The 17,233-nt window shown below is 49.5% G+C and overlaps 1 protein-coding gene across 1 annotated transcript in view; it reads right to left on the reverse strand.

The window, feature by feature from the left end:
* The window catches only part of ALK (ALK receptor tyrosine kinase), a 716,806-nt gene that overhangs the window by 45,113 nt on the left and 654,460 nt on the right, over nucleotides 1–17,233 (reverse strand). The window contains exons 12-13 of the mRNA XM_061156236.1: nucleotides 13,756–13,918; nucleotides 291–441 (exon numbers count right to left, since the gene is read on the reverse strand). Of these exons, the coding sequence (XP_061012219.1) occupies nucleotides 291–441; nucleotides 13,756–13,918 (314 nt within the window). The remainder of the gene's footprint in view (nucleotides 1–290; nucleotides 442–13,755; nucleotides 13,919–17,233) is intronic.

Consider the following 17,233-nt stretch of genomic DNA (forward strand, 5'->3'; position numbering starts at 1 on the left):
TTGCCCATTTCAGCAGAACTCAGGACTTCAGTTTTAAGGACTGCTCATGAAACCCACGCCTCAGCCTCCATCCCCATAGGGATGTGCAGCACCCAAAGCCACACCACCCACTTTCTCAGGCACCCAAATGGCCCTGGAAAGGGAGGAGCATTTGCAGGCAGAACAAGGGGTGAGTCCTGCCGTTTTTGAACGAGAGCTCCCTGATGGGATATGTCTGGCGTTGGTGTCCCCGAGGGACCTGCCTGGGTCCTGGGGAAGGTGGAGGAGAAACTCCCGCTCTGGGTACTTACGCTGGGGCAGGCATCTTCCCCTTGCTGCCCGACCAGGATGTACAGCGTGTCGTCCTTCTCCAGGTTGAAGATGCCCAGCACAGACACGCCGTGGGACCGCATCATGGTGTTCTTCCCACCTTTCCCACCAGCTGCCCCATAGCCGGAGATGCTGCAACAGGACAGAGCGCATGGGCTCCTGCCATGGGGTGTGGGGACCGACTCCCTTCCTGCCTACCCCACAGCTCCCAGCAGGCCGAGCACACCGCCCTTGTGCTGGAGGGCTGTCCCCTGCATCAGCCCACGAGGTCAGCAAGGAGGGTCCTCTGTCTACTGTCAGGAGAGGGCTGTCAAGTTCAGAGAGGGACAGGAAATTGCCTCATTCACAGAGCTAGGAGGATAAAGAACTAGTAAGGGGTACAAGAGAAGGAGAGAGAGGAGCGAGAGGGGAGACAGAGAAGACAGGGAGAGTCTGCATCAAGGTGGGGTGTTGCGGTGATAGTGTCCCAAATACCTGGGGTTTCCTATTATGGATTTCTCTCCCTGTCCAAGATCAAAGGACTCACGTGGTCCACCTTAGACAAGCAACTTTCCTATTCTTCATCTATAAAGTGTTCCTGAACTTTCCTGCTCCTCATCTGTAAAGTGGGGATGAGAAAAGCCTACCTTCTAGCCTGTGTGTGTGGTGAAGGTTAAAGCAATGAGGTCACGTCTCAGAACTGTGGCTGGCATGTAAGAAGCTCTCACTGAGTATTTATTATTATTCTTAATGATGGGAGTAGCAGTAATTGACTTGGTACGAAGTTTTAAAGTCTCCCCACGGGCTCTAGATACAAGGAGTCCCACATGGAATGACTGAGGAGAGTGGTGTTTACGAGCACAGACTGTTTATTCCCATCTCGCCAGTAACTCCTTCTGGAGCCAAGTGTGTGCAGACAACAAACAACCAATCATGATGAAAATAAAACCAGAGTGTGGGGGTGCAGGGGTATTCCTGCTGCCTCTGAGGCTGTTGAGATGAAGTCAAGCAAGGATGGGGGACAAAGAATACAGTTGGTGAACCATATGAGAAGAGCAGGGTGCTGTGGAGGCAGTTTCTGTGCCCACTACACGCGTCTCCGCAGAGACTGGCTGCCAGGGAGAGGGGTTTGAGGGCTTTCAGGTCCCTGCATATTCAGATCCAGGGTCCTTTATGAAAAGCTTCAAGGGAGAGCTGCAAGGTGATTTTGATTCTAGGAAATGTCCTGTGTTCCCAGCATGAGAGGGGGCTCCTGGGGGTTGTCCTAAGGCAGAACTCAGACCCATTCTGCAGAGACAAGGCTGGAGGGCCAGCTGATGGCTGACATGGCAGCTGAGGAACCAAGGTCTCCGTAGAGAGTGAAGGAGCGATGAGCCCATCGCTCTGTCTCCAGGGCCAGCTCCCCTGCGAGCTCGTTGCACATTGGTGTAAGGCATGTGCCTAAAAGGAGATGGGAGACGGGCTCCAGGCCCTCGAGGGGCTTACAAAGAAACTGGGGAGACAGAGTTATGACCGGAGAAATTTCCCTGTGGGAGTGCTGAGACTGGGGAGGCAAAGTGGAAGCACCAAAGGGCTCTGGGCTTCCATGCCCAGAGTGGACCATTTCCTTGCTCTGTGTCCTCTCAGAGTCCCAGATTCTTCCCTTGTCAAAGAAGAACCATTTATTCCTCTCCAAACATACGGCGGTATGGGGAGGGTCAACATCAAAAGGAGATAATGGGGTGAAAAACCTGAGAAAGTGGCAGATCTCTGCACACATCAGGGCTGTCAGGTGCTCAGGGCCCAGGAAGGGGGCAGATGACTGTGACAGGCACGGGGGCAGCGGTGCTGGTGGCCCTGGCTGGTTTTGGGGGGTGTGCGTTTGAGGTCTGCTTTGTGATGGAGATGAGGGATGGGTAGGACTCTCAGACAAGCAGAAAGAGGTGAAGGGTAGCAGTCAGGCTTGTGTGAGCAGAAATGAAGAGGGAGAAAAGTCAGGGGGCTGAGGTAGGGAAGAGGGGGCTGTGAGGTCTGCAGAGGGAAGTAGGGTCGATTCCTGACCTTGTGCTAGGCGTGAATGCATATGGCATCCCCCCCCCAATTCCCGAATCCAACCGCCAATAGCCATACACAGGAGCTGTTAGCGATCTCATTTGACAGACGAGGAAACCAAGGAATAGAGGGATTCATTGCCCAGGCAAACCCTAGTCCAAAGCTCCATACTTCTCATGGAGGCCATCTGCCCTCCAGCACGCTGCTGCGGGTTATACGGTCTGAGAAGCTACTGGCCCATCCTGACTCACTCAGATTGTCTGCCAAACCCTCGCTCCCAACCCATTAGAAACAGAGGACGATGAAAAAGCTGAGGGAAAAGGAAGGCTCATTGGTGAAAGGAAAATAGCAGAATCATTTAGCTCAGAGAAGGCAGACTGGGGCTGGGGGGTGGGGGTGGCGGGCATTCCAGAGACCCAGTCAAGTGTGGAGATAGCGACGTGGACGTGTATGGGCCACATCTGTCCAGCTCGCCGCTCCAGTGCCCCAGGGCCTGGGGCCTTGGCAGGTTGCCTCAGAAAGTCGCTTTGAAGGTGAGGTTTGCTTGGAAAACTGTTGCCCGAGAGGGAGTCCTTGCCCTGCCCACTCCTGCTATGGTTGAGAGGTGAGCTGTACCCTTCTCCTCCTTTCTGCCTCATTTGCATAGTCATTTGCATCAATCTGCATGCATTATGAATCATTCTGAACTCTCTCACATGTTTAAATTTAGCCAAAGCATTATATTTTAGACGTTGTTTGTTCCTGACACTTCCCCCCACCCCCAGGCCTTCTTTCCTATTTCTCCTGCCCCGAATCAAGTCTGAACTCCAGCCCCATTTGGGTCTTGACCTAGTTCTTGGCAGAGAGGTAGATGGAAAAAGCTGTGAGTTCTGAGTCATATCCGGGCACTCTGTTGGCTGTGTGACTTGGGACAACTTGGTTAACCTCTTGTCACCTCAGCTTTCCCTAGCCAAGGAAAAAATGAGGACAAGGACCCCTGCCCTCATGAGGGTAAGTAGTGGATTTGGAAAGATGGCAAACTGCTGCCAAGTGCAAGGTGGGGGGATTCTGGGATGGGGACACCAGGGAGCTTGGCACCCAGGTGTCAGCAGCTGGACTTTGCTTTCCTGTGTGATAGCCTCAGCCCCACATTTCCACCTGGACTAACATCTAGACACAGGGAACTGGCAGCTACCTGCCTGGACCACTTGTAGGGGCGATAGTGTCTCTCTGGTCAGCCTGCTGAGGCCCGAAATCCCACCACTGAGCTTCACTCCTTGGAAGCTTCTAGCTACTACAAGGCCCATCTCTTCCAGGTGGCTGTACCACAGTGAAGAAAGCACAGGCTGGTGCAGACGGTTGTTGCTGTTGTTCAGTCACCCAGTCATGTCCAACTCTTTGTGACTCCATGGACTGCTGCACGCCAGCCTTCACCATCTCCTGGAGCTTTGCTCAAACTCATATCCATTGAGTTGGTGATACCATCCAACCATCTAGTCCTCTGTCGGCCCCTTCTCCTCCTGCCTTCAATTTTTCCCAGCATCAGGGTCTTTTCTAATGAGTCAGCTCTTCGCATCAGATGGCCAAAGTATTGGAGCTTCAGTGAATATTCAGGACTGATTTCCTTTAGGATTGACTGGTTTGATCTCCTTGCAGTCCAAGGGACTCTCAAGAGTCTTCTCCAATACCACAGTTAAAAAGCATCAATTCTTCAATGCTCAGCCTTCTTGAGGGAGAAGGAAATGGCAACCCACTCCAGTATTCTTGCCTAGATAATCCTGTGGACAGAGGAGCCTGGTGGGCTGCTGTCCATAGGGTTGCATAGAGTTGGACACGACTGAAGTGACTTAGTAGCAGCAGCAGCAGCAGCAGCAGCCTTCTTGATGGCCCAACTCTCACAACCATATGTGACCACTGGGAAGACCATAGCCTCAACTATAAGGGCCTTTGTGGGCAGAGTGATGTTTTTCAACATGCTGTCTAGGTTTGTCATAGCTTTCCTGCCAAGAAACAACTGTCTCCTGATTTTATGGCTTCAGTCACCATCCACAGTGATTTTAGAGCCCAAGAAAAGGAAATCTGTCATTACTTCTTCCTTCTGAACCCCTTCTATTTGCCATGAAGTAATGGGACCAGATGCCATGATCTTACTTTTTTTAATATGTAGTCTTAAGTCAACTCTTTCACGCTCCTCCTTCAGCTTCATCAAGAGGCTCTTTAGTTCCTCTTTGCTTTCTGCCATTAGAGTGGTATCATCTGCATATCTGAGGTTGTTGATGTTTCTCCCACCTATCTTGATTCCAGCCTGTAACTCATCCAGCCCGGCATCTCTCACGATGTACTTGGTATATAGGTGAAACAAACAGGGTGACAGCAGACAGCCCTGTCATACTTCTTTCTCAATCTTGAACCAATCAGTTGTTCCATACAGGGCTCTAACTGTTGCTTCTTGACCTGCATATAGGATTCTCAGGAGACAGGTAAGATGGTCTGGTATTCCCATTTCTTTAAGAACTTTCCACAGTTTGTTATGATTCACACAGTCAAAAGCTTTTAGCATAGTTGATGAAACAGGGGTAGATGTTATTTTTGGAATTCCCTAGCTTTCTCTATGATCCAGTGAATGTTGGCAATTTGATCTCTGGTTCCTCTTCCTTTTCAAAACACAGCTTGGAGATCTGAAAGTTCTTGGTTTGCATATTACTGAAGCCTAGCATGCAAGATTTTAAGCATGACCTTATTAGCATGGGAGATGAGGGCAACTGTCTGATGGTTAGAACATTCTTTAGTACTGCCCTACTAGGGAACTGGGATGAGGATTGACCTTTTCCAGTCCTGTGGCCACTCCTGGGTCTTCTAGATTTGCTGACATATTGAATGCAACACCTTGATGGCATCATCCTTTAGGGTTTTGAATAGCTCTACTGGAATTCCATTGCATCCACTAGCTTTATTAATAGCAGTGCTTCCTAAAGTCCACTTGACTTCACTCTCCAGAATGTCTGGCTCTGGGTGACTGACCACACCATCATGGTAATCCGGATCATTAAGATCTTTTTTGGATAGTTATTCCATGTTATTTTGTACAGTTATTCTTTCCATCTCTTCTTGATCTCTTTGGCATCTACTAGGTCTCTACCATTTCTGTCCTTTATTGTGCCCATCTTTGGACAAAATGTTCTCTTTGTATTTCTAATTTTCCTAAAGAAATTCTAGTCTTTCCCCTTCTGTTGTTTTCTTCTAGTTTTATGCACTGTTCATTGAAGAAGGACTTCTTGTCTCTCCGTGCTGTTCTTTGGAACTCTGGATCTAGATCCAGCTGTGTCCCTCAGGGCCAGGAGCTGGGTGAGACGTCCCCCATTCAGGTGCCAGCCTTGCACTTGGGCCACCCTGAGAGCCAGAGCCTCCTGGACTTTTGTGTCCAAGGCACCTTGCTTCCCTCTTCTGGTTCTGGCTCTGTTACTCACCAGCTTTGTGACCCTGAGCAGGTTATGTACCCTCTCTGAGCTCCAATTTCCTCATCTATAAGAGGGGGATGATAATACTTACCTTGACAGGTTGTTGTGAGAATTCCATGAGATAATGCCCCTTAAAGGGGCCTGGGGCTTCCCTGGTGGCTCAGCGGTAAAGAATCTGCCTGCAATACAGGAGCCACAGCAGACGTCGGTTCAATCCCTGGGGTCAGGAAGATGCCCTGGAAGAGGGCATGGCAACCCACTCCAGTATTCTTGCCTGGAGAATCCCATGGACAGAGGAGCCTGGCAAGCTCCTCTGGGGCAGTCCACAGGGGTGCAAAGAGTTGGATACCACTGAAGCAACTTAGCATGCACGCAAGCTAAGGGGCCTAGTTCAGCCCCTGGAGGGTAACTAGTGAGTAACAAATGGTAACTGTTCTAATGTACCCAGGGGGTGACTGGATGAGGCCCCGGATTCTAGAGAGCAGGGCAGTAGGTGGAGTAGGGTGTGGCTGAGGGCCAGGGTCAAGGATGTTCAGTTTCACCCAGGACCTACCTCCACAGGGAGTACAGGCCAGCCCTGGCACTTCTGAAGACCCCCGAATCATATGAATCACGTTACACAATCTCCTGCCAGAATAATAACCTCAGCCTGACTCTCTGAAGCTTTCTTCCCATCCCTTGTAAACAACTTATTTTGATGGTTGACAAATGCCAACAAATTAATATACCTGCCACTCAAGTGGGGAAAACGACTCGCCGTGATTCCAATTTACTGGAAATTATAGGATACTGTTCTCAACGAGCTGATGCTGTAATTTTTTTGTTTTTCTTCATCTAAATCCATGTCCCCTGGTCAGAATGAATGTTTATTGGGTTTGCGTTTTGTATTATTGACTGTGAGCTATTGTTACCTGATGTAATTGAGTTGTGAATCTTTTTTAAATAAAGAATTAGCAGCAAATCAAAGTGGCTGCCTGCCGGAGCCTGAAAGGAGAGCACAGCTGGTGTGCAGCATGGGATTGCCAGGGATGGTGGAGGGGAAGGAGCGAGGGGACCCCACTTGGAGAAGCAGGGACACTTCATTTCTCTCCTACACCCGATCTGGACTCTGCCTTTAACACCTAGCTGGACTTTGGGCAAGTCCCTCTGTCTTCTGAGGCTTGGCTTCCTCCTCTGGGAAATCAGAATGGTAAGGTCCACCCTGTGTATCCATCCAGCCTCTGGGGTGCTGTGAGGGCACGGAGATGCTGGGTGTGTTCGGAGACGCTGGATGTGTGCAGGGCGTTGGCAGCATGAGGTCTTTGTTCAGTTGTATAGTTGGATGACCCAGATGGGTCCTGCGAGTCATCAGGTGACACCCAGGTCAGCAGCAGAGGCTGTCCCTGTTCCATTCCGGTTTTGTACCAATGAGCAAGATCCATTGTCCACTTGTCCCTTACGCCTTCCTGACCCAGGAGTACGAGAGCTAGAAGAGACCTCAGTGACCGCTCCCTCTAACCCCTCCTTTGACAGATGAGGCCCTAAAGCAGAGGGAAGGCACACTTCCAAGGTCACACAGTGTATCAGAGGTAGAACCCAAGCTCCATTCTGCCTGAAGCTCACGGCTCTTTGCTCCATGCACCCCCAGGCCCACACTCTGACTTGCCCTGCTCTATGCTCTCTAGGGCGATGGCTATCTGCCCAATTACCCTGGCAAGGAGTCATGCCTGTGACTCTCCTCTACGCTTGTCTAGAATTGTCCTGGCATTGTGAAACTGTTGTTGAACTTCTCTGCTCTGCAGTCTTTGTAAAGACCAGAGGCTCAGTCCTCTCTATGAGGGCTGTGGCTCCAGATACAGAAGTGGACACCACCCCCACCCTTTCCCTGGCTCAGAGCCGAGCGGGCGGTAGGTGCTCCGTGGCTGCCGGCGGATCTGATTGACGATGTGATCCAGCTGCACTCGCTGGTCTCTGGAGCCAGGTGAGGAAATGAGTGTCAGGGACAGAGGCCATCAGGAACAGCTGCGGCCAGGTCTGTGGGCGGGCTTGGCTGGCTGCAGCTGCGATCTGGGACCTCCTGCACGCTATGTCGGAGAAACAAGCGAACCGTGTGAGAGCTGCTGTCAGGAGCTGTGGGCTGTGCTTGACAAATGAGACAAATGATTTTATGGACTATCTGTGTGTGTGTGCATATACGTGCATGAGTGTGTGTGTGTGGGAAGCTGGGGGAGGAGGAGGGCTGGGAAGGATGTGGAACCCTAGAGAGGTAGTAAGGAAGGAAGACAGGCAGGTGGGCTGGGGGGAGGGAGAGAAGGATGAAGATGGGAAAAAGTCAGGAAGAGCGAGAGGCTGGCTGGCCGACACCTTTGGCGTGTGGCTGCCCCAGCGCGGGTGTGTCACACGTGGAATCCTACTAAATACCCCCAGGCCTCAGAGCTGGGTGTGTGCCTCCATTTCACAGTGAGGCTGAGACTCTTGCCCCAGCACAACCCAAGTCCATGTTCGTGCTCTGACCCACCTCAGTCACCCACCCCGACGGGCACTCATAACCAAACTGGGAAACCTCCCAAATCAGGTGCCCCCTCCCTGTTACCCTTGCCTCTCCTTCCCAGTCAGGCTCCTTGGGACAGGAGCTGTTGCTCACTGTCCTGGCTTCCTCAGCCCCTGACTCACTGTCCTCCTGGTATCGTCTGCTCCCCTAGCCCCCATCCACTCAGTCCTCCAGTCATGCTGACTCTACCTCCCAAATGTATCAACCACTCTCGCCATGCTTCCTCTGCCCTGGTCTAACCCCACTTGACTCTAGCCTAGAAGACCTCAGCAGCCTTCCCTCTGCTCTCCCTGCCTCCCTGCTTGTTTTTCTCCTCATCACGGCATCACCAGAAGGAGCAAAATGCATCTGGGAGGTGAGGCTGCAGCCTCAGAGCTAGGTCTTGCCTCAGCTTCTGCAGGCCCCGGCTCCCCCAGGGGTTCTTCCCACCAGGAAGGCCCTCCCCTCTTCTTCATAGACAACTCTGTCACCTTCAAGACTGAAACTCAGGCTTCTGTCTCCTTGTGGAAGCCACCCATGAACTGAGGCCCTTCCCCTGGCCTCTGACAGCAGGGCGGTGTGTAAACCTCCGGTGTGGCATTTGTACCTCACACCAAAACTCTTTGTTCCTATGTCTGCCATTGGCTGGGGCTCCTTTGGGGGCAAAGACTGGATCTAGTACCCTTTATATACTTAGGTGTCAGGCACAGTGTCCTAAGAGGCGCTTAGTATGGTTCTCTGAGATTTGCAGAGCAGGAGGAGAGCAGGTGTGGACACCTCTTCTGTTTTGACAGAGAAAGTAGAAAATCTAGGGGAAGGGGAAGCTCAGGACAGGACAGCAGTGTCTGTATCTGTGTGTGTGTGTGCACTTTCAGTATGATATAAAATAGGCAACTAGTAAGAACCTGGGCTTCCCTGGTGGCTTAGATGGTAAGAATCTGCCTGCAGTGCAGGAGACTCGGGTTCGATCCCTGGGTCGAGAAGATCCCCTGGAGGAGGAAATGGCTACCCACTCCAGTATTCTTGTCTGGAGAATTCCACGGATAGAGGATCCTGGTGGGCTGCAGTCCACAGGGTTATAAATGGTTGGACGCGACTGAGCAACTAACACGCATACATAAGAACCTACTATACAGCACAGGGAGCTCTACTCAATACTCTGTAATGACCTATATGGGAAAAGAATCTAAAAAAGAGCAGATAAATGTATAACTGATTCACTGTGCTATACAGTAGAAACTAACACAACATTGTAAATAACTATACTCCAATAAAAATTAGTTAAAAAAAAAGAGTGGGGGTGTTTTCGCCTGTATGCATCCCTGAGGAAGCCTCAGACAATGATACCCCACCTTGGCAGACAGTAGGTGCTTGGTAAGTAGTAGTTTCTTTTCCTTAACCGCTCCGATCAATAGGTAGAGTCCTTGACTGGAGCAATAATAGTGCCAGGTCTCAGGCTGCAGTCAGACAGCACTAGGTGAGTGCCACACTCTTCCAGGAATAGATGGACTCTCTAAGGAATGCTCCCAGCCTTTCTGTTCTCAAGAACCTTCGATCACATCTGTCTTCTGTGTGTCCAGTTTGTCTCACTAGATGAACTGTACTTACTAAATAAGGATTAGTACTAGTTACCATGGAGAAAATATCTTCCAGAAAAAAGGCACCTGACCCCTCAACCTGGATATTCTGACTGGGGGACATTTTGATGCAGTCTATAGCACTTTGGGGCCTCCCAGGTGGCTCAGCGGGTAAGGAATCCACCTGCCAATGCAGGAGACACAGGAGACGCAAGTGCAGTCACTAGGTTGGGAAGATCCCCTGGAGGAGAAAATGGCAAACCACTCCAGTATTCTTGCCTGGAAAATTCCATAGACAGAGGAGTCTGATGGACTACAGTCCATGGGTTGCAAAGAGTCAGACACTACTGAAGCGACTAAGCATGCATGCACGCATAGCACTTTGATGTGCTATAATGATTTATAGCACATCATCAAATGGTCTGCTTCTTTGATGTGACATTATGTGACCAACAGACTTTATTGTTCAAGTTTCGAGCCTCATCTAAAGTCAAGGGCTAGATAAGGGTCAAGAATATCTGTAACAGCCTTTGTTGGGTTAAAAAACAGGGAGTCTACAGCAACAACAAAACCCAAACCAAACATTTTGGGGCTTTGATTCTTTCATTTTGACATGATGCTTCTCAGGCCAGTTCAAAAAGTCCCCTTTAGAAACGTGGGCATTTTGGGGTCTTGCTTCAACAGAAAAATAGCTCCTGTGTGTGTTTCTGGGGAGTGTGCAGTAGGCAGTGCTGGGGGCTTCAAGCTAGCTAGTCTCAACATTCCAAAGAGAGAAATGGAAATAGTTCTCCCATTTGGGCTGGGCTTATTGCAACACAGGGTGGTGATATTGTGGCAATTCACGTAGATCAGAAACCTGGCTAGACTTAGATATGGCTGTGATTAATAAAAAATGGGGAAATGAATTAATTATTATTTAATAAGTGTAGTTTGGCAGGCACAATCTTTCAAAAGGCTGGAAAAAAGTCCTCGGAAGCACAGAAGTTGGGAACTATTGCTGTTCTGGAAATGCTCTCCGGCCACTGCCTGACACCATGGTTACTCCAGCAGATTTCTTGCAGATGTTGGGCTGGGAAGCACCTATCACATGCAGGACACGTGCGAGGTACCTGTACATGATCTTTGCAACCAGCTGGACAGGTGTCAGCAACTCCTAACCCTCACCTTTAACAGATGGGGAAACAGAGTCTCAAGGGATTAAATGACCTGCCCAAGTTTGGAAGTGGGTCTGATTCACCCTATCTCAGGGGAAACACAGCCTAAGAGGACCTCTGTAAGTCTCAGGGAACTTTGAGCCAGTCTAAGTTGGGAGTCGCCCTGGGCAAGGATGGGACAGCGGGTCTTGCTGGAGGTAACTGTTGAGGTCTCTGTCTGCCTTGCCACTCCTCTGCCGCCTTCCTCATGTTGCTTTTCACATGTGGGGATTTACACCAAGTGCTGGGCTGGCCAGTCTCCCTTCAGGCAGTGGGGCCTCCCCTCCCAGGCTCTCATTTCTGGAGGCTTCCGGGAGGTGGGTGCTGCTTGGGTCCTAAGGATCCTCTTGCCCCATTTCCTGTTTCTTGCATCTCAAAGTCCAGATGTGAGTTTTAATGGAGGGAACACAAATGCTTTGAGCCTGAGGGTCCTTGGTTCAAATTCCATCTTTGTTACTGAGGGGGTCTTTAGGGGGGCTTAGGGGGACCTTAGGGGGGCTTCCCAGGTGGCGCCAGTGGTAAAGAACCCATTTGCCAATGCAGGAGATGTAAGAGATGAGGGTTAGATCTCTGGATCAGGAAGATCCCCTGGAGGAGGAAATGACAATCCACTCCAGTATTCTTGCCAGGAGAATCTCATGGACAGAGAGCTGGTAGGATACAGTTCCACTCTTACAAAGAGTTGGACATGACTGAAGTGACTTAGCACATATGCATGCACACACATACATGTGGCCTTAGATCTGTTGCTTAACTTCCTGACCCCAGTTTCTTCATATGGAAACAAGGGAATACAGATAAAAACAATAATAATGACATCTACTTCATTGTTACAAGGAGGAGAAATACGTAGTGGGTCCTCAACAAACATGCATCCTCTTCTCTCTAGGACAGTGGGTGACCTCTGGAAAATCAGCCAGGCAGGAAGGGAGGCCCGGCCTGCTCAGTGCGGTAGGGGCAGGGGTAGCCGGATGTCTTCGGCCATTTACTGGGGATTTGTGGAACCTGGAGCTGCTAATCTCATTGCAGCCAAACCTTGTTATTGCATTCCTGCCCGGAATGTCATTTAAAAAGCACTTAGGCTTTCCCCAGAACGCATTTACACGAGGTCCCAGGGGCTGGGACTGCACAGAAAGCAGGGCAACCTGAGAAGCTCCTTTCTTCCCCGGGGGCTGAGGCTGTACGGGGCGCAGGAGGCGGGTGTTGGGGACTGCAGGAAGGGAAGCAGCTCACTTCCCACTCCCCTCTGGGGAGGGGAGAGAAGCGGGCATTTGCATGAACGATGGCATAATTATGCTTCCTGTTTATGCAGCCCAGCCACGTGCTGTGCAAGGAGCCTCCACCGGCTGGGCCTCAGAAGTCTGGGCCTGGAGGCAATTTCTGGACCCCATGGCTGTGGGGAGGCTCCTGACTCTGAGCTTCAGTTTCCTCCTTTGTAAAAGGAGGATTGTGGCATTGACCTTGCCTCCATCATTGAGCTGTGAGAAGATGACAGTCTGGGGTGTGATGAACCCAGCAGTTTTTGGGGTGGCATCAGCATCACCTGAGAACTTGTGAGAAATTCATATTCTCGATGAACGAATGTGTGGATGGATTCCATGAGTACAGTGAATATCACTTATGTCTCCCTCCTCAACCTGCATCCAGTAAACGCCAATGTGTTGTCATATTTGCTTCATTAATGTAAAAATGTTTAGCATGAAAAAAAGGAAATGCTTATTCTTGAGCCCCACTCCAGACCTATATAATCATACTCTTCGAAAGGCTTCCCTAGTGGCTCAGATGGTAAAGAATCTGCCTGCTAATGCAGGAGATCTACATGAGTTCAATCCCTGGGTCAGGAAGATCCCCTGGAGAAGGAAATGGCAACTCTGATCTACATGATCAGATCTACGTGAATTGCCACAATATCACCACCCTGTGTTGCCACTCCAGTATTCTTGCCTGGAGAAATCCCGTGGACAGAGGAGTCAAAGAATCAGATACAATTGAGTGACTAACACTTTCACTTTTTTACTTTCTGAGTAGGGCCAGCAATCTGGGCCTTGTACAGCACATGGCTGGGCTGCGTAAATAGGAAGCGTAATTATGCCATCGTTCATGCAAATATCTGGCCTTCCTGTCATTGCGATGCCTGTTCAGGGTTAGAAGCCTCTCCATCAGCTTGGCTTAGCTGTCTTCCCGCTGGAGTTGGGCCTCCCTCAGCCTGGCCTTGCTGTAGTGGAATGTTCTAAGGTGGGGATCGGGCCTGGGATGAGAATTCAGGAATAGTTGCTTTACTAGCAAACAATGAAGGCCCAGGAAAGGAAGCTCAAGGATAAGAAACATCTTTCATGTGTATCATACTTTTGTTTCCCAAACATTTTGACATTTATTGCCTCATTTGAACAGCATGAAGTAATAGTCAAAGAACAGCCCATTCAAATTATAATTATTAATAAAACTAGAGAATGCTCTGAACCTAGCTCATGCATGCATATCGTCTCCACATATGGTCTGTGGTGTGGGCACCTGGCAGACAAAGGACATAGCTACCTTTCCTGCCATATTCCATTATCCCCAACCTCCCCGTCTCCAGCCCTCACCTCCGATGTGGGCCAGAGTCTCTGGCCTTGGCCTGCCTGGGCACTCCAGCGGGTCAGGCATGCACCCACAGGTAGGACCCCAGTCCTCTTCAGGAGGGCGGGTCTGCCCTTGACCCTCCCCTGCTCCATACCCACCTGTAGGTGTCGGTGGCTGGCACCTTCCAGGTCTGGATGCCCTTCAGGGGGCCCTCGCTCCCCACCACCACGCTCAGGTTGGAGTTCCGGTAGGCGTTGTTGCACTGGGCCTGCGTGGGGCCGTGGGGCCCACTGGCCCCGCATGTGGTGAACAGCCAGTGAACTGCACACAAGAGGAAAGGCAATCACTCACTTGGCCTGGCCCTCCCTTCTCCAGGGGTTTCCCTCGCTGCCTCTGATCTGTCGGCTCCATGGCGCCAAGCCGCTGTTCCAGGATGGCACCAAGGTCGGGGCAAGGAACACTAATCAGTCATTTGAACTGGAAGCTTCTGTGAGGATCTGCTGTGTGCCAGGCCCTGGACTAGAGGCAGAGACACACACATGGAGCAGACTGGACCCTGGCCTTCACAGACTTAGAGGTGACTAAAAGGAGACCCAAAGGGATGCAACAACACAGGCCAGTAAGGGAAAAAGAGCCACAGAAGGGTCCAGCTAACTCTGCACCGTGAGAGTTCTGAGGAGGGAGAGGAGACTCCTCTCAGGTGAGGCAGGCACGAGCGGAGGTTAGGTCCCCTCCTGGTTCTCACCAGGTCCAGGACAGTACTAGGCAAACAAGAGGTGCTCAATCTGTGCTATTGTGACTGGGTCTAACCTGACTTCTGCATACAGGATCCTCTCAGCCTGAAGAAGTTCAAAAGAATAAACTGGGCACAGAGTCAGCTCCATGCCATCCTTCCCCTCATTGGTTGGGCCTGGAAACACATTGGAAACAGCTCTGTGCTATTTACTGTAAAAAATAGGAAATGGATTACTTGTGCCTCTGATGCATGTCCTCCTTTTCCAAGCCCCTCACCACTGCCTGGTGGTTTGTCCTCACTCAGAGCACCCAATGGTCTTCGGTGGCCTTCTGGGGGTGTCTCAGGAACACTCAGCACACCTCCACCCCTCCACAGCCGCTGGACCACTTCCTTCCATACATTTTATTTTTGAGTCAGGCTGGACCTTGGAGAATTGTCAGATTTCATCCTGGTGGGAATTCTAATGTGTTTAAAATCTATAAAAACTTTTCCCCCAAATGTGCTCTTGATAAAGTTACTTTTACTTAAAATACTAAAATCTCATTATAAGATTGGAGAAATTATTTCCCTTTAAAGAGATGAAGTTGAATCTTACTTACAGAAAATTATGAAAAAATTAATTTGGCTGTATATAGCTTTGTTCGCTAAAACATAAAATTCTTTTGATCACTTTCAACTAACTTGATGCAAAAATGAAAGGTTAACTTGGGTTGCTAATTATCAGCAATCAGATTGAGATTACATGAGGGCAGTTTTGATAATCTAAAAACCAGGCTGGTTGTGGTAGGCTTTTGTGATGCTGCCCCAGCCCAGGGTCAGGAGAGCAAAGCTCTAGTTGGGGTTCCAATGCACACACAGCTACTCAATACTGAGCCCTCAGGACTTTTCTTGGCTTCATTTTCTTTAAAGAAAGATGTTGATTTCTATTTGGTTTCTGAAGGTCGTTTCAAGGGCAAGAAGGTGATGAATCCATTCATCTTTGGTGTGAATGCTTGAGTGTTAATTTTCTCATCTGTTTGCATTGTAAGGGGGTAATCTGTTAATTCAAAGGACTGACTCTTTACTGGAAGCTTTTCAGCAGAGCTGTCATGGCCAGTTGACCTTTCACCCTTTCCAGTGCTCAAATTACACGTGTGGGCTGTGCAGGGGGTGAAGGTGGTGGTGTGGGGGGATGTGGTAAGGTCATGGACCCCGAAATCAGCAAGAACATTTGGGTTTGGGAGCAGCCTCATCACTTGGTGATTATGCGACCTTGATTATCTTCTTTTTTGTCTGTGAAAGGGGCTAGATTGGAATGAGAATTAAAGGGAAATGAGGGGTATGAAAGGTTATTATAATATCTAAAACTCTAAAAATGTAATAAGCTACGTTGCTGACTCCTGCCTACAACCAAGGCTGGTGCTGTTCCTGACAATGGGAAAAGTGGCCAGAGTTTCTGTGAATATGGATCTCCCTGCCAACAGCACCAAGGAATTTAAACTCAGTGAACTGGGGATGAGGGTAGGAGCAGGAAGAAAAAGGAAAGCTCAGAAAAGAAGTTTAAAAGTCCATTCCACCCCATGGTCTCTAGCTCCTCTAAGTCTATTCTGCAGGTCAGTCTGTGCCTATAGCAAGCAGCCTGGGTTTGGGGGCAGCCTTGTCAATCTGGGGCAGAGCATGGTGGTTCATTTAGTTAGTTCGGTCCTGGAAATCAAAGAATTCAGACATAAATATAAATATGTTTTCTCCCCGTGGAGAGTGTGCTGAGGAAGACAGCTAAAAGAAGGCATGGACTTGGCACCCTACCCGAGCGTTTGTCTTCAGCAGGACCTCTTCTAACTCCAGCCTCACTTAACATTGTTCTGAAGGTTCTGAGATGTTCTCAGAGAGGCTGGGTTTCTACTTCCTGGCCAAGTTGGGCATCTGATGAGGTAGGAAGAGGGGCATGGGCTTTTAATCCAGGTGGGCCAATTTTTCTCATTGGATTTTACCCCTGATGAGGTGTGAAAACTGGGGTAAACTCTGTGGCCTCTCTGAGCCTCAGTTTCTTAAGCTGAACAAGTGGAGATACAATACCCAGTACTTAGACGTGCTATGAGTATTAAATGATGACCTGAGCAAAGTGCTTAGAAGAACATTATGCATTAGAGACACATAAAGAATATAGTTTATAAAGTGTGTAACTTCCTGTTCAATTTTTGACTGTAGGAAAGCAGAGACACCCAGTCTCAAGATTTACATTCTTCAGTCCATAAAGAAGGGACTCTAAGGCTGTTTCTCAGTAAAAGGACCAGTATTTTCCCAACTCACTGGACATATATTATTAGTCTCAGGTGGTTTCTATACACAAAATTATGTTTTCATTTTCAGCAACTGCAGATGGAAAAGTCCAGAGTGGGAACTTTTTCTGAAGTGGATTCCACAGAATGAGGATTCGCCATCCCAGGTCAGACCCATGATTCATCCAGCCGAGGTCTGTTGCACCCACAGCCTTCAAGGCATGGAGGTCCTCTTTGCTCCCTTCGATGGCTCTGATTCTCATAAATCTGCCCAAGGTTGTTTGGAATTAATTTCTGGGTCCCACAAGCAGCACTTCTTAGGGGTATGGGGTTTCTGAGTTTATTGCTCATTGAACAAGAGCTGTCCTGCTTCTGCTGTGTATGGGCTTGCCTTGCTGAAGCTTCATCCTGTTGGTTCTCTTTGCTCATCTGCCTGGAATCTCACAGACACCACAGAATACCACAGCAAGATGGGACAACCCTGGAGATCTCTGAATTTAGTGGTTCCCAAACCACCTAAGGACCTTTAAACATACCAGTTTCAGGGCTCTGAAGATTCAGATTCATATAGAGGAAGGACAATATTTGCATTTTGTGAAAACTTTCCCAGGAGAGTTAGACTGCTGTGTGCAGAGTGGATAA

Source organism: Dama dama, chromosome 11, assembly GCF_033118175.1.
Source record: "Dama dama isolate Ldn47 chromosome 11, ASM3311817v1, whole genome shotgun sequence".
In the NCBI taxonomy this organism is placed as follows: domain Eukaryota; kingdom Metazoa; phylum Chordata; class Mammalia; order Artiodactyla; family Cervidae; genus Dama; species Dama dama.